This window comes from Coturnix japonica, chromosome 1, assembly GCF_054131305.1.
Source record: "Coturnix japonica strain WE chromosome 1, WE-NBRP24, whole genome shotgun sequence".
Lineage (NCBI taxonomy): Eukaryota > Metazoa > Chordata > Aves > Galliformes > Phasianidae > Coturnix > Coturnix japonica.
The window spans coordinates 111257127-111279534 of record NC_140663.1 but is presented as its reverse complement, the minus strand read 5'-3'; the positions used below and the strand labels follow the sequence as shown (position 1 = coordinate 111279534).

The 22408-nt window shown below is 39.5% G+C and overlaps 1 protein-coding gene across 8 annotated transcripts in view; it reads left to right on the top strand.

The window, feature by feature from the left end:
• The window catches only part of REPS2 (RALBP1 associated Eps domain containing 2), a 93500-nt gene that overhangs the window by 28838 nt on the left and 42254 nt on the right, over positions 1–22408 (top strand). For 3 of the 8 annotated variants that reach the window (XR_014940431.1, XM_085531403.1, XM_015885971.3), the window contains exons 3-11: positions 720–868; positions 1748–1871; positions 5149–5246; positions 6882–7020; positions 9429–9492; positions 11738–11880; positions 14919–15013; positions 19455–19521; positions 21547–21612. Coding sequence is in view for 7 of the 8 variants with exons in the window: in XM_085531403.1 (XP_085387529.1) it covers positions 720–868; positions 1748–1871; positions 5149–5246; positions 6882–7020; positions 9429–9492; positions 11738–11880; positions 14919–15013; positions 19455–19521; positions 21547–21612 (945 nt within the window). In the remaining variant the exon portion in view is untranslated. Of the gene's footprint in view, positions 1–719; positions 869–1747; positions 1872–5148; positions 5247–6881; positions 7021–9428; positions 9493–11737; positions 11881–14918; positions 15014–19451; positions 19522–21546; positions 21613–22408 lie in introns of all 8 variants that reach the window. The other 5 variants (XM_015885979.3, XM_015885962.3, XM_085531412.1 and 2 more) reach the window with 3 other exon arrangements.

Here is a 22408-nt window from a genome sequence, read left to right as displayed (position 1 = left end):
AGTGATTTTAGAGTGGGATGAGTAGCATGCAACAAAGCTACATTGATTTCTTTTTCTTTCTGGCAGCAATTGTAGGTGTAAATGATTACAGAGGTTGTGCATGGTTCGATCTTGAACACTATGTTCTGTTAATTTTAGTCCCATTGATCTTAAGGTCTGACTGCACAAAAATAATGGTTTCTAATAACATTCCTCTAATCTAGTCATGAATTGTCTTAAAGATGCATTTGCTTAACTGTCACTCTTCTGCTCTGCAGAGCAGAGATGAAATGGTACCCCCATCTCACTGGGTCCTGACCTCGACTCTGAACCCCACCACTTTTAATTTGCTCCTTTGTGTGATGAAAGCACTGAGAATGCTGTCATCCCAACCTAATGAATTAATCAGTCACAGAGTTTCAATGGGAAACTGTTCTTTTTACTAAAGACAACATTTCCAAGTCAGAAAATGAGTTTGCCTCTTGCTTTAATAATGTGCATAAGGCTTCTTTCTTTCTGCATTGAGATAATGCATAAATATGGCAAACATAGTTTTATGTAACATTCACATTTATATTAAGACAGAAAGTAATCACAGTAGTTGCACGTTTATAGATGTTACAAAATAGAAGTAGTTCTCTTTTATAGATAAACTTTTCACTGGTTTTACAATATGGTACTGCTTCAAGGACATTCAATGTTATGAAGTCCCAATTGAACGTTTCTCTCTTTTAATGAAGAATTGCCTCTGCCACGGTTCATGGCACTGAAAAATGACAGCGAAGTACGCTATGGGACTCCAGCAGAGCTCCATGGAGTTAAGTTTCAGGCTCCACATGCAACTCTGGAAAAAAATTCCTACAAAAGAACAGATGAAGGAGACAAACAGGTAATGGGCCTGTCTCCTTCAGGCTAGTATTTCATTGTGCATGCTGCATTTGGGTCTGGTCATGGAGTGATGACACTTGTGTGAGTGGATGCAGTTTTGCAGCACTGTACTGAATAAGAGCTCCTTACATGTTAATAATCACCGTCAGGACTGGGCTCTTGTTTTTGTTTTGATGATATCTCGTATCAGTTTACCCTGAGGGAAATTTCTTTATGTAAGCATGTGTAAAACTGTCAGCCCTGTAAATATTTTGTGTAAGTTCTTCCAGCGTTGTTCTACTGAGTGTGGTACTATTTCTTGGAGAGGTCAAGGGGAGGAGGTGCAAACAGAAATCTCTCTGCTCTAGGAGGAATAAAAAGGAAAATGAGGAAATTTTCATGGCAGGCGTGGTCCTTCGTTGCTATAGAAAGATTCAATTGGAGAAGAGGTGCTGAAATGGGGGAGCTGGTTATTAGCCACTGTTTCTGGGTGGGATAGGCCACTGTATTTCCTTCCTTTCTAATCTCCTCTAGGGGTAGTCCAGAAAACACCTTCCTCTTGTCCACAGTGAAACACCATCCCAGCTTCTCTTGTCCTAAACTTCCAGTTGACTCATGTTAAGCCTCCAGCAGACACTTCTTCAGGCATGTTTGGAAGTAGATTGTCCTAAACTGTTTTAAAGCTTTGTTATGCCATTACCATACTTCATTCTAGAAGTTTCAATACCAAATTCATCTGTTTTTTAGTGAGAGATTTTTTGGTTATAGGTGGTCTGAGGAAATTGCAGTGTTTTTCTCTTCTTTGTTCATCATGCTGTACGTGCTTAGACTGCTGTGCAGAATTACTTGGTTTTGTTGTCATCTCAGGATTCCTTTCTGTGTTGATGTGTTTTTGAAACAGGAACCCAAGTCTCCACCAATGTCTCCGATCTGTTCACCTCCTGCTTCTCCGTCTACCTACCAGAAAACACTGTTAACTTATGGATATGGTAAATCAAGAAGTGGGCTGGAGCAGCAGCATGGAGGTAGGATAAAAGTAGAGATGTGCACAAAGTATTCAGTTATTCTTTTTCCTCTTCTCAGAAGCATCCAAGTTTCAAATGGAATTGACAGTCAACATAAAGGTTTTAAAATTTAATTATACCCCTGTTTTGGAAAGTGATCCAATCATTTTATTGTGCCTAAAAGCTTTTCTTTCATCATTCAGTCCTTCCTTCTTGTTTACTTTCAGGTAAATTAGTTAGATTTATGTTTCACAGCTCACAGATGAATGCTCATGCGTAGTCCCTGGCAAGAGTGCTTGTAATATATCACAGTGGATATGTTTGTAAGTATTTTCAGAGTGTGTGCCCTGGTAACGGAGGGAACTGAGGAGTTAGTGAACACTCCTTTCTTCAGTCTTCATTACTAAGACTGCCTTTTGGAAATTCCAGACTTTGGAGATAATAGAAAGGGTCTAGGGAGGGGAAAACTCCCTTGGTCAAAGCAGATCTGGTCAGAGGTTGCCTAGGCAAGCCTGATGTACTCAAATCCATGGGCCCTGACAAGATGTGCCTATGAGTGTTGATGAAGCTGGCAGAAGTGATTACCAAGCTGCTCTCTATCATCATAGTACTGGGTCTTGTCTTGTTCAGCATCTTTATCAGTGACCTGGATGAATGGGTAGAGTACACCCTCAGCAAGTTTGCTGATTATATGAAAGTGGGAGGAGCAGCCAATGCACAAGAAAGCTGAGCTGCCATTTGGTGAGACCTGGACAGACTGGGGAGTTTGGCAGAGAGGAACCTAATGAGGTTCAGTAAGGGGAAGTGCAGAGTCCTGCACCTGAGGAGGAATAACTTAACACATCTGTATGGGTTAGGAACTGACCATCTGGGAAGGAACTATGTGGAGAAGGGCCTGGGTGTCTCGGTGGACAACAGGGTGACCATGAGCCAGCAGTACTCATGATTTCAGTAGATACTGTATTAGTATTCAGATATACAATGAATTTTCCTTTGAAGGAAGTGATAAAAATCTGTCTGATTTCATAACGGAAATTACAATGGGACATGAATATAAACACAGTCCTACAGCATAATGTAGACAAACCAGATAAAAATAAAGCACTACAATGCTGTCCTTCCTTTAAAGAGATAGGCAAAATTTTCTAGTTTTGGTCAGAGGATAGCAGAGCAGGAACCACTCTTTACAAAGGCTTGAGGTGCTCCTGTTAATAGTAGGGTGTCTGTGCTCTCCTAATTGTAGCATCTGGTGACCAAGGTGGTGAAGATAGCAGACACTGGCATGTAGCAATCCTTTAGTTAGAAGTCCCTCAGTAATTGTTTTTGTTTATGAATGAGTGGAAAAAACAGGGCTAGTACAACATTTAGAAACTCATTACAGCCATGATAAGGAAGTGTTCAACACTGTCAATAATATGAAAATCATATTAGTGCTGAGTTGCAGGCATTCCATTTGTTGGCTAGGTAAACCACTATTCATTCAGAAACAGGACTTTTTCCCACCCCACCCTTAGCATAACTGGTCAAAACAGTAATGGATGACTTCTGCAATAAGCCATGTTAGTAAGGTTGCCTTCTGGTAGGACGTGTTTTTCACTCTGATGAATGAGACCAGTAGAGGCAGGCATCCTGAAGACCAGCACATAAGGATGGAGGGAGACATCAAAGTTGCCCATAGTAGTGATCTCTACTGTTTTCTGGGATTTTTTTCCAGTCTCTGTCAACAATATGTTGGGGTTTTTTTGGTATGATGGGGTGGAGTGCCTAGGAATTTGCTTACGATGGTAACTTCAGTCAAGCTTCTCACAGGATCAATCAGTATTTGTGCAAAATACATAAAAACAGCAGCATCCAATCCAGGTATATCAACTTCTGAAACTAATCATTCAGCTGCTTGAATTGGTAAAATCCAGGAGGAGTAGAGCACTGTATGTATTTTTCAGAAAGCACTGGGGATTAAAATAAGGACATAGATGTTTTCAGCTCAGCATTGGATGCCTTTCCAGAAGGAAATCTTTATCCAAATGCGTTCTGAATAACATGTTAGGACCTGTGCTGTACCAAAGGGCTGGGCTTCATGACGTACTGATTCATTCTGGCCTTTTAAATGAAGAACCTTCCAGTTTCCTGTGAGCACGCAAGAGGATAGACTTGAAAACAACAGCACTGTGTACTAAGATCACAAAAGCGATCTTAGTAAATGTATTTTATACTGAATGAGTGATTCTGAAATTGGGACAGTGTGATTTAACAATCAGCCTTTGCTCTGTGTTCATCAGTATCCAAATACCAGTAGTTTTTACTCTTTTTTTTCCATGTAATTTTGAAGATTTTCTTGCTTGCAAACACATAGCAGTGACCTGATGCTTAAATCTCCTCCTAAAGTACTTCTGTATATTTTCCAACTTCCTTCCTGTGGTTTTTTTTTTTCTTTTTTTTTTCCTTCTGAAATTAGAACATAATTGTACAGGAATAAAAATAGACACCGATACAGGATAAGTCACTAAGGAAAGTGAGGAGTTCAGAAATGTGGTTTTTAAGGTCTTCCTGAGCTCAAAAGTGTTAAGATTTCTTGGTCTCACTTTTCATCAAGATTCTGTTAAATTTTGTCTACCTAATGCTGACTGTCAATGTAGTGCTGTATTTTAAATGTGCCAGAAGCAAAAGTTTTTACCTCTGTAAGAGTTTGCAAGCGAGTTGCCTTTGCATTTGCATACTTGACCTATTTTTAAAACATTGTTCTTAAATGTGCCGTTATGTCACTGCTTACTATATTTACTGCAGTGGAATGCAAGTGACTTACCTTGACAAAAGAAGGAGCAATTGTTACTTTTCTTGACTAACTTTACTCCAAATAATGACAAGTGGTGAGTCACGTATTTTGATTTTCGACAGAAGTCAGGGAAAGGGGGAAGAATAGCATGTGGAAGATTAGCATATAGGACATCAGGGATTTACTGTTTGATAGCATTGTCAAAGCATATTGTTTTGCAGCTCAACTATTTCTTACTACTTGTAATGCTCTCTTCTGCTATATAAAGGTGTAAGTAAAGACAATATATAAATGTATAAGCAGAATATATAGACATATATTTACACATTATCAATAATGCTTTCTGTTATCTACTAATATATAATGATGATTTCTATCAGTAACATCTCAGTATACGTATGGAGCTGGCATTTTGTTGTTGAAGACTCCCTGTTCTGTAATACTAAGGTCAGTTATACTTGCAGGATTTATTTTTTTGCTTTTGGATTATCCTTTCATTTATGTACTCATTTTAAATGTCTGTAGCTCCCTATGAAGTCAGACACTCTACTCACCAGCAAGATGGATCATCATCAGGGAATTACGGGGCCAAACCTGCTCTCGCATGTTCAACTCTTAGTCGGGTAATGAATTATGTGTCTTTTCTTTAGCAATATTACTAATAAAGCAGTTGAGAAAATAAAAAAGAACTCTCACTTTAAAAAATTAAAATGTTCTCTACAGTATTTTCAGACAAGAGACTGAAGGGTGCTTTTTTAGTGTAAGAAAAAGGAAGTAGAAATTAAAATGAATGATCCAATTAAATTGCTGAAGCTAAGTAAAATGAGAAGCACCAAATGACTTAGAAAGGATAACTAGACTGAGAAAAGTTAAAAATAATCGTGAGGTTATCCTAGCAGAGGCAAAACATTTTAATTTGAAATATATTAGGTTTCACTGAGATTCCTGCTTGAGTTAGGATGTCATCTGTAACACCTGCAGAGAGTTATGGTCCAATATTGTGTGTATTTCTTTTTTACCCTAGTTTATGAGATGACAGCTCAAGCAGAATAAACAGATTTATGGTCATTTATTGTTCTTAAGAAGTGGGTCCTATGTTTTCCTGCTCTTTGCCAAAGCAGATTTTTCTGATGTTCCAGTGAGCCTGATATACGTTTCTTATGCAAACAGAGTTTGCCCTGAGGAGGCACAGAGCTCTCCCAAGGGGGAGCTTTTCCTAAATAAATGCAACTCAGGGACTTTGTAGCTTTTCTGTAGTGTGTAGCATCCCATAGTAAAATGTCACCAAAGCTTCAGGGAAAGATCTAGTGATAATGCCGTATAATTTGTGCAAACTGGTAATGAAATTGAATGCATTTGTGCAGTACTTTGAAATGAAAATTAATTTACAAGTGTATGGAGTTGCCTGTTTCGGGGAACTTTTGAAGTATTTCAGAACTGGTATTTTGCTTTGATTCTTAAAATGAGTGATGTTTGTCAGAGAGAGGGTTTTGGAGGTGATTGGAGCCTGGTTGTTCATTCTTATCCTCTCCCTCTTTATGAGTGCTGTCATCCAGACCTAAAGCATCTTGTACACCAAATCATTTCTGTTCAACAAAGGCCCTAATTATATTGGCAGCCCTCTTGTAGAGTCAATCAGAAAAGCATGTAAATAAAGGAATACAACGTCCTCCAGAATATTCTTTTTCTCCAAGTTGTGGTTTTTACTCAAGCTGTGGGAAGTGATAGAAAATTAAGGAGATTCCTGAGGGCATGCACATCTGAGTGAAATGTGTACCAAATTACCTTGAGTGAGCTGTGGATCCAGAGGCAGACTAGCTCTGTAGATACAGCATCTCTCCAAGGCGAAATAGTTTCTTAGAAGAGCTAAAAAGTCAGGCACTGCACTGCACATGTATAGATGTAGGTCCATTACTAGCCCCATGTTAGGTATGTGGTGTTCAGTTCAGATTGTAACGCATGGCTGAAACCCCAAAATTAATCCAGAGGTGGTAAGGGGTGATGTGGACTTTACTGTGTTCAGCACTAGTGAGATTTTGTTTTTCTTTTAGCTTTGGTAATCTAAAACTTCCTTTAATTGCCTAGATAAATTATTAGCCTTAGTGTTAAAAGTAACAAGACAGTAACCAACATGGCCATTTCTGCTTGTCATCTTTCTGAAATACTTGTCTGCTGCTAGAACAGCATGAATCTGGTCTGTTGAGGTTCCCAGAGCCCTGCCTGACCCTCTCAGCTGGTGCCAATGGCCCTCTTCTCAGTCTCTTTCAGTGGAGCGGGAGCAGCCGGACAGCAGTGCCCATTACTCAGATGACCCTTGGAGGATAACCGAAGAGCAGCGAGACTACTATGTCAACCAGTTCAAGTCCCTGCAGCCTGATCTGAACTCCTTTATTTCAGGTAATTTTTACCAAAACATGTCCACTTTGAGTAGGGGAACCAGGTTGAGAGATGTGAAATATTAAGTAGTTGAATTAATTGTTTTCTCTTTAATGAGCTTATGAACACAAGTTGATTATGATTTATTTTTAAAGGCAGGCAACTTAAAGAAACAGGACCAGTACTGTGGGTATTATGTTTTTTTTCCTAGGTATGGATAGTAATTCTTTCAGAACTGATTCTGTTCTAAAGGGTAACTATTTGAAAAGCAAAATACATCGTACCCCCTTCAGTTTTGCAGATACTCTTCAATATTGCAGATCTCTTTCCCATTCATTTTTGTTCCTGCAAGTTTACTCTGCAATTGGAGAATCAGGCAAGGCTTTATTATCTCCCTAATACATCTTTCGTAGAAATCCAAACAGTGCTTTTCAATACACATCTGCACTCCTGTTGTCCCATTTCACAGGTGTTGTTGTTGGCAGCAGTAATGGTATGCATTATGGTTTTGTCCTTGGTTAAGCTGCTTGCAGAGCTAAGGGGAAAAAGACATAAAAACTTGTGACTTCACACTAAAACAAAGTAGTTACCTATTTATTTCCAGTGAATGATTTGAAACCTTTGAGAGTTTCTACTCAGACTTGAGGCAACACTAAATGTTTGGTCATGAGAAAATACCTCTAAGGAGAAGCATTGTGGTTTGGTGAATATTAAGATGAGCTAATATTCTGATGGTATGTAATTGTAGATCACATCTGCAGTGTTTATTGAACTGAAAACTCTATAGGCTTGGGCTTAACTTTCTCAACAGAAAAGTGACAGCTTTCATATGATGAAAGTTAAGCATGTGTTTAACTGATCTGTGTATCAAGCCTGAGGGTTTATGGTTCTGAGGGACTGAGATTTTGACCTCAAGGTGGTTAAAAGCAATTGTTGGAGAATACATACGTGGTATAATTGTAGTAATAACATACTGGGATTGCATTTCTATTATGAATGGAAGGATCAGGGTGCCTGTGAGATGCTTTCCTGCAGGTACTGACAGACTGTCAAAGAAGTTGCAGTGTTAACACTAAGGACGTTTTTCTGAGTCCAGTTGTACTGCTGCTCTTCAGCATCATCTGGGATTCAGCACCCTTGAATGGAGCCAAAGGTTTGGATGAATGACTAGGCTGGATGAGGTGCTACAAGATATGGTTTAGTAACTTAGTGGGTAGTAATGGTTATAGAAGGATGGTAGGACTAGATGATCTTGTAGGTACTTCTTTTACAACCCTGTGATTCTGTGATGAATTACCTGATGCTGACAGAAATTCATGCTTCTGCAATGCTTTTCCTCAGTCAAGTTTCTTTTGTAGAATTTACTCGAGGGAGAAAATGGTTGTTCAACTACACTTCATTTCCTCAAACACCCATATACATCTGTGACTGTGTGCGTGTGTACATTCATATAGAGTTTCTCGGGGAGCTCTGAATTTTATTTATGTTGAGCAAGACTCTCAGACAGCCCTTACACATCCAGTCTTACTGCTTATAAGTGATAAATGTGAGCTTCCCACAACGTCCTAAAATAATTAAGCTGTAGAAATCTTTACTGTGGGGTGATGCAGGTGCTAGAAATTTGTTTAGGCTTAAGAATTTATTTAAGAAATCTATCATATGAAAATCCATCAATAGTTACTGAATATTTCAGTCCTAGCCCTGGTCAGACCTTGAGGGGATATTCTGGAGCTGTATTATTACATGGCTTTGTCAAGGTCTTGTCCTCCTCTCTTGACATCTGGCTCCGGAGATGACATGCTGTGCTAGCTGTCTCCTGACCTGTCCTAGTTAAAGCCTTTCTCACGTACTGCAGTGGGTGATCTGACCTGAATGCATGAAGAAAAAAGGGGTATCGACCTAGAAGTGTGTGTTACCTTACATTCTGTAAAATACCAACGTAGATTTGTAAGCCTACATCCTGGCAGGGCTTCCAGAACACAAAGAACTTGTGCTGCCCCAGTAGCAATATGCCCATGTGCTTATTACACATTTGGGCCTTTCAAGGTTATGTTGTGGTTGAAGCAGCAGTTTGGGAGAAGAGCAGGCATTGCAGCACTGCACTGCCATGCACGTGGCTTCTGAGTGAAGCAGAGCTGTTTGTGTCCGTTATTTCATCCTTGGTGACATGGTAATGTGTTAGTTATAATCACTATCACTGAACCATTTTTTCTTTTATCTATTTTTCCCATGTGGAGGGAATGGAGAAATGAGGTCAACAGCTCTGTCTGGATATCTCTGTCACAAATGGTCCAACAGCTACATTAGGATGCAGTTAATCCTAGTGCCTACTGAATGTACAGTAACCAGCTGCTTCTGGTGCAGATGCCCCAGCCAAAACAACTGGAGAGTCAATTTCTAGCAGTTGATAAGGCGTGGTTTCCCAACAGGTTCCGTCGCAAAGAATTTCTTCACGAAATCAAAGCTGCCCATCCCAGAGCTTTCTCACATCTGGTAAGTACTGTAGTAGCGTTTGGGATCTGTATCCTGTTTTTCAAAAGATACTTATTTGAAGAATTCTTTTTGAATTAAAAAAGTGTCTTCAGTTCTAATTATCGCTCTTATCTCCAGAATCATTCTCAGGCCCAAGCAGCAGGGTGCTCATTGATCTTCCTGACACACTTGTTTTCTGCAGGGATGTTTGCCTGCTCAGCAGGACGGGGAAGGCTTGAACAGCAGCGTAACTGAGAGAAGTTCCTAAGTGTGATAAGGAACATCATTAGCTCAACAAAATGACATTTTTCGTGTAGAGAAAGGCACATTTGGAATATTTTAGATGTGTTGTTGGCTTTATAGTTCTGGCTTTGTTTTGTCAGATGAGGCCTAATTAATGCCTAATTTTTGGTAAGTACAACTATGTAATTCATCAATGCTTTTCTAATGAAGCACCACACTTCCTTTTAATGAACTTATTTAGAAACAATTGCAGATGGAACTGTACATGATAAAATTTGACAAGGATTCTATAATCTTTTCATAAACAACATGGTGCTTTGTAAGTGAGTGTCTTCCTTGCATCTAGGTAGGAAAACAGTTTTAATTGCTGTTCAAAAATTCTGATGAGTTTTTACTTAATATAAGCTCTTATGAGGATAGATATGAAGAAAAGCTTGCAAGAGCCTAAACATCTATTGAGGTCCAAGAATATGTCTGGAATCTTTTCAGGGCAGATTGTAAGTCAAGAAAATAAAAGTTAAAAGCCAACAACACAACAAAGCTGCTCGGGGAAGAGAAGAGAAGGCTCTGGAGAAGCCTCATTGAGGCCTTTCAATATTTGAAGGGACTACATAAACAGGAGGGGGTGTAACTGTTTACATCGGTTGATAGTGATAGGACAAGGGAGCATGGTTTTAAACTGAGACAGGGGAAATTTAGGTTAGATACGAGGAGGAATTTTTTCACTCAGAGTGTGGTGACACAGGGGAACAGGTTGCCCGAGGAGGTTGTGGATGCCCCATCTCTGGAGGCATTCAAGGCCAGGCTGGATGTGGCTCTGAGCAGCCTGGTCTGGTGGTTGTTAACCCTGCACATAGCAGGGAGTTGAGACCAGATAATCTTTGAGGTCCTTTTCAAGCCAGGCCATTCTATGTTTCTATGAAAAAAAACCAACAGAAACACAACCAAAGATGCATTCTGTTAGGGGATGTCAGCATTTGAATTTGAAGAAAAGATTATATAAGAAGAACAGATTAAGCCAATATGTTAGTAAAGCACGTTGTATTTGTATTGTTCACGTAGGTTATTCTCTGCACAAAATTCAAAGAAAGCATTTCTTTCTAGTATATAATAATAATTTTGTAGTGATTTATCAATTGTTCTACTCTGTTAAGTGTGTGGGATGTTTCAGTCTTTGTCACCATGACCTCAGCAGCTTGAAAATATAATTGTTATTTTCAAAGTTTCAAAACTTATATGTTTATTTATTTTAATAACTGTAACAGTAAGATATTACTTACTTCTGGCACAGGAGTTAATTTATAAAATTGAATTCTTGGATACCTGAAGCCCAGGTTTATTGTTTTGTGAGCATTCTAGAGTTAAAAGAACAAGAGATTTAATGTGCAGTTAACAATATTGGGAAACATCAAGAACTTTAATTTACCTACTTTCTTGGGGTTAGTCTTTGTTGCTGATTAAACATTTGTTGAAGTCTGTTTTTAACTTTGCTTGAACTGGCTTAAGATCCTGCATGGGTTAGTCAAAACTGCATTCAACCATTAGAAAGTTGATTTCACCCTAAGAAATGCAAGATATGTGCAAGGGCTGCTCCAGAAATAATGCTTTCTACTTTATTATGTTGGTCCGTGATGCCAGATGTGGATGTTTGCTTTAAACTAAATGAGGAGATATTTAGATTAGACATTAAGAGGTAATTCTTTACCCAGAGGATGGTGAGGCACAGCTGCCCAGAGAAGCTGTGGTGCCCCATCCCTGGAGGTTCTCAAGGCCAGGTTGGATGGGGCCCAGGGCAGCCCTGCCCACAGCAGGGGTTGGGGCTGGGTAGGCTGTAAGGTCCCTTCCAACCCAGTCTCTTCTGTGGTTCTAGGAGTTTTAATAGTTGCAATCAAGTAGAAAAAATGGTGGTTGTCCTGTATCAGAATACCTGTCTTCAAAGCTTTATTTCTCCATCCTCTGTGGTTGCATGTGTACATTTCCCTGAGGTGATGGCTTGGTAAATATGTGACTGTTGTACCTGCAGGGAGCTGAGTGATGTGGATTGCGATGGGGCTCTGACACTCCCTGAGTTTTGTGCTGCTTTCCATCTGGTGGTTGCAAGGAAGAATGGTTACCAGTTGCCTGAGACACTGCCTGAGACACTGCTGCCAGACTACCTCCAAGCAGGTAATGTACCTGCAACAGGTTTAAGTCCTACATCCTCCTCAGAAACTCACAATGCTTGTAAACAGGGTTTAATTTTCCACATTGCAGGTGGAGCTGAGTTCATTGCGTAGTGGCTCCCCACTTGGTTTTTAAGGCATGTGTTTCTAATTGTGTTTATGATGCAATTGTTGAAGAGTGGATGTACGAAAGCACAAAACAACAATGTGACATGTAACAGTTACCTGCCTCTGTCTGATTGTCTGCTCCAGTGTACTTTAGGCTCTATTGTAGCAAAAGTGGCAGATGATTATGTGCAGTTATGATAATGCAGCAAGACAAGCAAGGCTTTTAACTCTTAGTTATTTTTTTTTATGTATCTGTTTTTTGAAGATGTGTTGAAAGCAGGACTGGACTGCTTTAGAAATTACTGTGCTAATATATGTTGTTGCATTCAGTCACCAGTTGTATGAAAGGGTGCTTTTTGTTTTAACTCATGTTATGTAATCCACAGCTTCTGCTGTAATTAATTTTTGCTAATGACGGGGATTACAACAGTTTGTGAAAAACAAGGATAAGTTATTCCAGTGTTTAACATACCTCAGTAACAATGTGTAGTGAGAAACGTGCCCTTTCATTAGTTCTCTTCAGTTACATCTCTTGTAATTACGAATGAACATTGAAATATGGTGTTCAATCTGAAAAATGTGCATGGCTTTTTAGGGCAAGGAGGATTAATCACAGATGATAATTACAGTGTTAAGGGATAATATTTCAGACTTAATAAAATCTCCATTAAATTTGATGACACTGAATATATTAAAAGACAGGAAAAAAGGTAATCAACCTGCAGTTAGAAAAATTAAATATTCACCCTGTATCAGTAATTTCTGGTGGAATCATGTTCTATGATCTTCATATCCAATGGGAGAAGCTCCTGTAAAATCTGTACGTCCAAACCTTCTTCAATTTTAGTCTCACTAATTACATTCCCTTGTCATAATTACAACTACCCTTTTCCCTCCAGTGCCACCACTTTTACTCCTGTTGTCATCATAAAATAGCTTATGAGCTCCATCTTGCAGGCTGAGGTTGGCATGTTCGTCTGTCAGACAAGGGGAAAACCACCTTTGGCAGAAAGCTTTCCAATTTAATCAGGGGGGCTTTAAACTAGAGTTGCCGTGGGTGGAGATCCTCAGGTCACTGTACTTTGAGGCTGACAGCCATGGAGCTGTTGGAACAGGTCCTGAAAAGGGCCATGAAGATGATCAGAGAGCTGGAGCACCTCCCCTGTGAGGACAGGCTGAGAGAGCTGGGGCTGTTCAGACTGGAGAAGAGAAAGCTCCAAGGAGACCTTATAGCAGTGTTCCAGTACCTGAGGGGGGCCTACATGAAAGCTGGGGAGGAACTTTTTAAATGGGAGGTAGCAACAGTATGAGGGAAAATGGCTTTAAACTGGAAGAGGGTAGATTTAGACTAGGTATTAGGAAGAAATTCTTTACTGTGAGGGTGGTGAGACACTGGAACAGACTGCCCAGTGAGGCTGTGAATCCCACTCCCTGGAAGCATTCAAGGCCAGGCTGGATGGGGCTTTGGGCAACCTGGTCTAGTGAGAGGTGTCCCTGCATATAGCCGGGGGTTGGAACTAGGTGATCTTAAAGGTCCTTTCCAACTCAAACCATTCTGATTCTAAGTCTTCATATAAATCTTTTTCTTTTTTTTTGTAACTCTACAATAGAAATAACTACCTACAGTAGTATCAAGTCATTACACCCATGGAAGGAAGAGCATGGTAAGCTGTGGTTGTTCTCTAGGAGTCCTTTCTTTTCCAAAATTTGTCCCTTTTAGCACTGAGCATTTATCACTTTCATAGATGATTATTTCTTCATTTGTTGGACAGAGCCAAGTGTTTCAAGCTGCTCTATGTGAAAAGGTGACAAGACTAATTGTTCTAGGCACACCACATGCCATGGGTAATAAACTAATGTTGTTGATTTGAGGATCTGAAGATGTTTTGCTGCCTGGTCAGGATTCTGAAATCTCTAGATATGCATAATTAAAAAATGCAGCATCTCAACACACTGCACCACTGTGAATGACAAGTAAGAATATGGACCTGGTTGTGCCAAGTTGCAAAATAAAAGGAATGATACGTAAGCAAATCGTCATATACTAAAATGTCAAAGGAGATTTTAAAAATAAACATTTTGTTTAAGTGTTTTCATTGTTTGATTTTTTTTCCCTCTGAAATTTAAGTTTTATTTGTCTGATTTGGAACATGATGAAGGTTTCTGGAAACTGTTTTTCATTAGGTTGTATTAAGTTCAGAATGGAGTAGATTTTTCAAAGGAAATATTTGTGTCTGATAAGACTATTAGTGCTTCAGATAAAGTGACTCGGAGCATAAGACAGAGCCATTCAGAATGAATTAATCATGCTAGTTTTATTGCTTGCTCTATAAGCTGCAAGTGCAGGGCCAAACTCTATCCTGGCATGGCTCTGCTGGCAATTTGACCCAGCACCTTCTTGTCTGAATTTTTTTATTAAAACAAGTTAACAAAAAATCTGTCAAGCTATTTGGCCTGTGTGTAACCCACTGTATTTTAAATTAAGACAGATTTGCAAGAGCACAATTTCTCCAGTTGAACTAGAATATAACCAGAAACTAGAGACTTGACCTGAAAGCTGGTGATTTTGTATTCAGTATTCCAGTCTTAAAGAAGAAAGGTTTTCCAGCTGTTAAGGGAGATTCATGTGAGATGAACTAATCCTGTAGTGATATCAGCCTGAGCCTATGGAATAGAAGTGCAGTTCTTGTGGTTATTGTTGTGAAAAGTTTAGAGCTATTTTTTCTTTTTTTTTCTGCTCTCAGTGCTGTTTAGTTGAGGAATACTCAGATGGTAGGTACTGCAGCAGTGACTGGGTTTGTTGTCCTTGGTTTTTACTTGCTTTCCATTTTAGTGTGTAACTGGTTTTAAGAAGTGCCTATTAGTCACACAGTTGACGTCTCTTGTTGATTTTTTTTTTTCTCATCCTTTTTATTGTTCTTCTTTCCCCTCCAGCCTCCTTGAAGCCTCTGCGTGAGTGTGCGCTGTTCGATTCTTACTCTGAGCCATTGCCCGGCAGCCAGCCGACTCGGGATTTCAGCCGGATGGAGGTGAGGAAGTGTGATCTGGGCAGCTCTTGCAGAGTGCCAAGCAACAGGGCACTCTCATATTTTCAGAGCTCCATTTCCATGCATGCTGATGAGATGAAAACTGCCTTGGTTTGTCCTGGTTCCTTCCACTTTGCTTCTTTGGAGTTGAAAGGTTTTGTGCAGTATGGACACATGTAGAGTTCTAGGTGACTCAGTCCCTGTTTTACTGTTGAGCTTTCTTATAGCATAAGGAAATAACACCTAAGAGTCTACTTATTAATTATAAGGAGCTGGAAAGCTGTTTTGAGGGGGGAACAGAGAGGGAATCTTAGGGATCTACTGTAAACAGTATCACAGTGTCAGATGAAAGTCTGTCACAAGCAAAACTAAATTAAGGAGAGGTCCTTATTACTGAGGTTAAAAAATAATAATTAAAAAAAAAAAAATGAAATGAAGCTTTCACAGTCTTTTATGCTGAACTAACAACAGGCATTGAGGCGTGCCTGGCTATTGTAACTCTGAATGAATACACTGTGGGATTCAAGGCTTTAGCATTTATGACAGAGAATCAAATGGCAGATTGACTGAAAAAATGGGCTTTCAGCTCAGAATTGTTAAGGCTCTGAAAATTGCTGCACATTGCTGCTGCAATTGAATAGAAGATTCTTCTGATGCTGCTGCCAGGTTAAAAAGTGATGACATGTCATGCCAGCTCAGCAGAGTGTTTCCCCAGTTATTTCAACCCTCTGCCTTGTCCTGGGGTGTTTCTAGCTCAGAACTCTGCTCTTCCACTACTGAATTTAACTCAGGAGGGCCACACAGGCCCTCATGAGCTGCTACTTCTAACGCAGCCAAGTGTAATATGTACTTTGAGTAACACTGCAATGCTTTGAACATCTACTCTCTTCTGGACCTTTGAAAACATGTGTGGCCTCCCTAAGGCACTTGGTAGGTATTGCTTTTGTACAGCAGCTCAACTAAAGCACAGCATTTGTACTGGATTTTGAAAGAAGCAGTATTATTCTGGTTTTCTGTGGTCTGGGGAGTCCTTGTTCCAGCTAGGATACTGTCTTCACAAGCAATTGCCCAGATAATCAGAGCAGACTTCTGTTATTGCAGAGTTGTGATAAAGGTTGTTCTTCAGTAGCACAGCCTTTGGGACTGTGAGACTACAGCATTTGTATATATATTTCAGAATGCTCAGAAACCTTGCTTTCAAAGTCATCTTATGTTTCATGGTTGTAAAATGTTATTCCAATAACCTAACTAGTACATGTTATTAAATGTCTTATTTTTAGGCTCTGCTTGTTTATGGTCCATTAATGTAAGTGTAGAGTAAGGATAAATCTAAGTCACCAAAAAAGCTTTCAGGCTCATGAAAACCCCAAGCAACAAATCCCCCATTTTACATTTAATTTTTCATTTGATTTCCAAAAGTTAAGCTGTTAAATCTCCTCTGCCTTCTCTCTGCTCTCTCCTTAAGATGTTCTCACCACAAAGGCAAAAAACTTTCTGTGCTGTGAAATAGTCAACTACTGTTCTTGGGGAACAGCTGGATGCGCTGATACTCCATTCCTAGTTTCTGCAAGGTGGCAGGATGTTCTGTAATATCAATTGTTTTTTATGGCTATGTTGAAAACTGGGAAGATGCTGTAGCATGATTACCTGCTGGCTGAGAACAGTGAGACTTACCTGATTTTTTCACAATGGTTTCCCTGGCTTTGCTTTGTTCCTTCACTGTCTAGGAGACTTAGACATGTTGGGCAGAGCTCTCAATTAGTTTTTTGTAAGGCTGTGTTATTTTTGTCCTTTGTTATCCACGATTAATGGAGCACAAAATCTCTTCTCAAAACTGGTCTCAGAAGGATTTTGTCTTGATTTTTCGTTGTTGTTGTTCGACTGATGTTTTTATGTTTGGAATTAATGCTTTGAATGAGTTTCATTTGGAAATTCAATAATTCGTCTCCCATTCATCCCACTGTGTGGGAAGTGCAGTAATTCACTGTTGCAATTTAATTTGTAGCTTGGCTATTTGAGGGAACGCAGTTTAAATACTTGGCCACTATGTTAGAAATATTGTATTATCAGTGCAATCAGTTACGCATAATCTCCATGTCTTTTGTCTCTTTCCATCTATCATCAATTCTGTCTGTTTAATTTCAGGAGACCATTTTTACTGTGACTGCTGAACTACAGCACTACAGTAAATTAGAGATGATTCTTTACCGTATTTAGAAAGAAAATAATGTCAGCAGACATGTCATTTGAACACCAGGCTTTGGTAAACTCAAAAAATGTACAAATACTGATAACAATATGTTCAAGAAAGACAGGAGTGTCTGTTTTTGCTAACCACGGTTTTGCTTCTTCTTTTTTTATTTTCAAGTTTTCGTCTCTCACTCTGATTCTGTTTGCTTGCCCCTCGCCCCCCTTCCCATTCATTTGGCTCCTTTCCATAAGCCTTCTCATTGCCAAAAGCTTAAAGATAAGATGGAAGAGTTCTCACTACAGGCATAAAATGACTGGCTGCGGTTGCTCTGAGCTCCCTCACAATTCATTTAATTTTGTGAGAATCATTCCATCAATTCAAGCATTCTCTGAGCCAACTCTTAACAATTAATGAAACCAAGAGAGAGACTAGTGTCAAGTCTCATCCACTCTCATGCTATAGCAGCACCAATAGCTGCTATTTACCACGCACTTGGATTATAAATCCTAACATCAGAAGATGAATCTGAATCATAATAGGATCTGGCAGTCCTGAGATATTCAACTCCGAATTGCTTCTGTGCCTCTTCCTCCCAGTGTTCTTTGTTTTTGTTTGATCTGCTTTGAAGCAGTCTGTGAAGATCCAGAACCACTGGTTCTATTATATGTGACAGCCTCTGTTGCCTAGCTAGCTGGTGACCTTTTTGCTTTACTTTCTTGTAGGACTGACTGTAATAATTGGGGTGTCATGGCTAGCTAGGGATGTTAAGTGTTTTGCTCAAATGTTTTCAGAGTCCTCAATATGTGTTTTTGCAGTGCTGCCTCCTCAAAAGCATTGGAGAGTCCCATGTGCAATGTTATAAAACAGATGTCATGACAATTTACTCTGGAGGTGTTTTTTGTTTTGTTTTGCTTTGTTTTTTCACATCTGCAAGATCTGTGTTTCTTATTTATTTATTTTTTTAAAGGCTCAATGGATTGTAACCTGATGTGTGCTCCCTAGGAAAAAAACCAAACCAGCAGCATTAGCTTAAAATTTGGAGAAGTGTGGGGTTTCTGACATTTGTTTTATTGTTGTTTCGGCCACAGAACTGTTCTTATCAATGATGGTTGTAGAATTTGTTCCTATTTCCTTCTCAGTATGCTACACAGCAGAAGTTAGAAGAGCTGCAAATTCCTGCATTATAAGTTGCTGCTGAAATAAAGAACAGCTAAGGAGTACCCCTTGAGAACAGCCCTGCAGAGAAGGCCACTAAGATGATCAGAGGGCTGGAGCACCTCTGCTATGTGGAAAGGTTGAGGGAACTGGGCTTGTTTAGCTTGGAGAAGAGGAGGATCTGGGGAATCCTCATTGCAGCCTTCCAGTATTTGAAGGGACTGCATAAACAGGAGGCGGAACAGTTGATTGTGAGGGTGGATAGTGATAGGACAAGGGGGCATGGTTTTGAACCAAGACAAGGAAGGTTTAGGTTAGATATGAGGAGGAAGTTTTTCACTCAGAGGGTGGTGATGCACTGGAACAAGTTGCCCAAGGAGGCTGTGGATGCCCCATCCCTGGAGGCATTCAAGGCCAGGCTGGATGTGGCTTTGGGCAGCCTGGTCTGGTGGTTGGCGACCCTGCATATAGCAGGGGGGTTGAAGCGACATGATTATTCTGGTCCTTTTCAACCCAAGCCATTCTATGATTCTGTGGTAACTTTTCCCATTAGACACTGTAGCAGACATGCTAATTAAATAATTCTTCCCTTCTCTGTGAGTGCATGTTGGAAGACGGAAGTAGCCCAAGAATCAGCCACCTCAATCAGAATGCTTTAGATGCAGAACTGTGGCTGAACTGTGTGGTGGCTGTGCTGTCCAGCCTGTGTTATCACTAAATAGACTGTTCAGATGGAGGCCAACTCTTTTGAAGGGGCTGGAGAAGGTTTCTTCCGCCATAGTGCAGGAGTTATACTCAGAGGAGGGAAAAAGGAAACAGAATGACACTGCTCTGTTTTGGGAAGTCTCATTTTGCTCATGGGTTCCTTGTGATTCACTGATGAATTGCTTCTTTAACTAATTTCAGGTGTGAAAGTGGTGCGCCTTTAAAGGCAGAGAATCTTAGCTATCTTTTTAAAGATCTTCCCTGCTTCTTTATCTTATAATCCAATCTTGGTGCAAGAGAGAAAATCACCTTTATTCAAACTGGTCTGCAGTCTTAAACGTGTGGGTCTGTTCTGACTATCACTATAATAAATAATCTTCTCTCTTTAAGAAGACATCATCTGAGGAGGTACCTGATAACTCTGCCCTGGTGAAAGACACAAGCAAAGATGACAAACAAGGTATTCAAATAAATCTTTTTTCTTTTTTTTTTCACTTAGATTCCAGATGTTAATTGATAGTTCCATATATATTGCTGACGAAAAGAATGATATGTTTAATTTCCAAGCTAGTTATGTTTTGCTGTAGATATAAAAAGACAGGTAATTGACAGCAGCTGATGTGAAGAATAATAAAATGAATAGGTTTGCTCCATAATTAACTGTCCCATGTGAACTGTATGAAATATGCCTTTTAAAGTAGGCTTAGACCTAAGGCAAGTAATGTTACACTCCTTATTTCAACAAAGTTGTAATCATCATTATCTGGGATTTTGTAGAGTAGAGCCTGGATTATACCATGTTTTGGATTTACATTTTTTTTTGCTGAAAATAGCAACCTTTCAAAGTCAGCATTTATTCTGAATGAAACAACAACCTAACAAACATTTTGGACAAACTGAAAAGATTCATGTATGCTATTTAGAGTCTGAGAGCAAACCAAGCAAAATCGAAGATTTTTTTCTTTTTCAACTCAGAAGCTCAGGACTTTCAGAATCAGCCCTGGATCATAGCATGGTCATTGCCTTTTATATTCTCCGCCCCCTGGCCTTTCAGATTCTCAATTGCTATCCTTGTCCCTCAGCTGTGGAAATGAAACATTTGTGGGTATTTTCTTGCCTGATTCTCAGAGCTGTGGTAATGCATTCATTAAAATAAATAAATAAATAAAGAGGAAAAAAAAGATCTTGACTTTGACTTTGCAGCTGTCCTCATCAGAGCCTTGAGACCAGGTTGTCCACACTCCTGAATGACATTCTAAAACAGGTGTGACCATGTTTGGCAGATTTCTTGTATTCCTTGGTTTAAGAAAAGTTATCAAAATTGGTGCGTGTTTGTCAAACATTGGGATAAGTCAGTGTGTTCCAAGAAATTCGTGTTTTGTCATTGAGGTCTGATACGCTGTAAAAATCATAATGCATAAGACCAGGACTTGAACTGTGAAGGTTATTGCTCTCAAACATACAGGGGAGATCTTTTACTTGATGAATTCATTTTCTTCCATGATAGGTGAAGAATTTGTTCTTTGTTCTGGGCAAGTGATGTGTTAACTCAGATGAGAAGCCTGTCCAATTCATGTGGTCCTTAATGGCTGAGGATTTGCTGTATTTATGACAGAGATTCCTACCTTGTCAGCCAAAGAACAAATGCTGTCTCATTCTACCATTTGTTGCTATTCCAGCAAATGAAAGAACATATTGCTTTCCTGGCTGAGAAGTTGTTCCCAGACTTAAAGAATCTGCAGTTCAGGACTGCAGGAGCAAATTTTCCTTCCTTTTCAAAATGATATAAGTAGATCAGCTTCACTACTGTATCAAGTTGTGATCAAGCATGGAAATCATGCAAATAGAACTTGATCTGAGAACCACACTTGTCCCATGTTTTATTTGATAAAGGCAGATGACGATGAGAGATTTCTTTAGAAGTGGTTGTTTGTAATATAGTGTATTACATGCATTAAAATATGCTAGTGTATGAAGAACATTTGAGAAAGAAATTTATAAAGGATGTATAGGCATTAGTGAGAGAGGATTGAGCACAAAAAATTGTGGTTTCCTGAATTTTAATCCTGTCTCTATCAGTGCTATTTGACAAGCCCTGAGGCAGGCTGATGAGGCATCAGTTGCCAAAAGCAGTTGTCTCTGCCGTACCCTGGGTTTCTGGGTTTGTATGTTCAGAGAGATGAATCCCAGCTCTGTCAAGTGTTTCTGGTGTCCTTCCTTCATTTAGACATCAAGTCCTTTAATTAGGGATTATTTGGCAAGTTGGGCATAGACCTTTCCATTCTTGACTTTTTGGCTCTTAAGAATACTGTTCAGGATGTTTGGTGTTCTGAGACTGTTTTGCTGTTGTTCATTTCTCTTCATGTATATTTGGTTTTATTAAGCATTCCAACAGATACTGTTTTAGTTGCTTCTTTCTCAGAGCTGGTACCTAAAGATGTGACCATTCTATACTTAAAGTAATTTTCTTTCTTTTTTTAACAAGCTCTTAAAGTAAACACTGCTGTCAAAGCGATACCAAAGGAATTTCAGCACTTGACTGTGAAAACAGGTAAGGCGGTAATTTTTTTTGTACTACAAATGAAATGCAATAGCATCATTTTGATAAAAGCTCTTCTCCAGTGTCAAACAAGTCATGTTTCATTAACTGTGTAACTATTCTAAAATGACTTTTTTGTTTTTGGCTATAAAACAGCATTCACGTTTTCCATCAGGAAGTATAAGGGTAGATTGCCATTTGGCACTTAGAGTACCAGCACAAGCTTTTGTTTCTGGGGCTTTTCTCTTGTAAAACCACCTACTATTTTTCTTTCTCCAGCTCTGAAATAACCTCCTTGTTCCTGTAATACTGGAAAATTTTAATTTTAGGGTGACATAGTGAAAATTGCTTAGCTGCTCCAGAAAATTCCTGTGCATTCAGTTCAGTTCATCAGGTCTCACTTGCCCTCCCCTCTGTTAGCCTCTTTCCTGGAGTGGTAAGAATGTTGGAAGTTTCCCAGTGAAATTAGAATCTGGACCTGCTTTCTTTTTCTTCTGAATAAACATTTTTACTCATGAAGATATCCTTGATTAAGAAAACTGACTCCAAATGTCTGTCACAGCAGTTCTGTCTCACAGCTCGGTTTATTCATGGTTGCTCAACAGCTGCATGCTTCATTTCCCAGCTCAACCCTTTCTTTTCATTTTCTGCCTTTTTTTCCCCTGGCTTCTTCCAAAACACTTGGCAGCTACCAGATGTCCTATCAGCTCTTGTTCTTAGAGTCACAGAATCATTAAGGTTGGAAAAGACCGCTATGATAACGCAGTCCAACCATCTTGAACAACTGCTGCTTCTCTCACACAGTCAC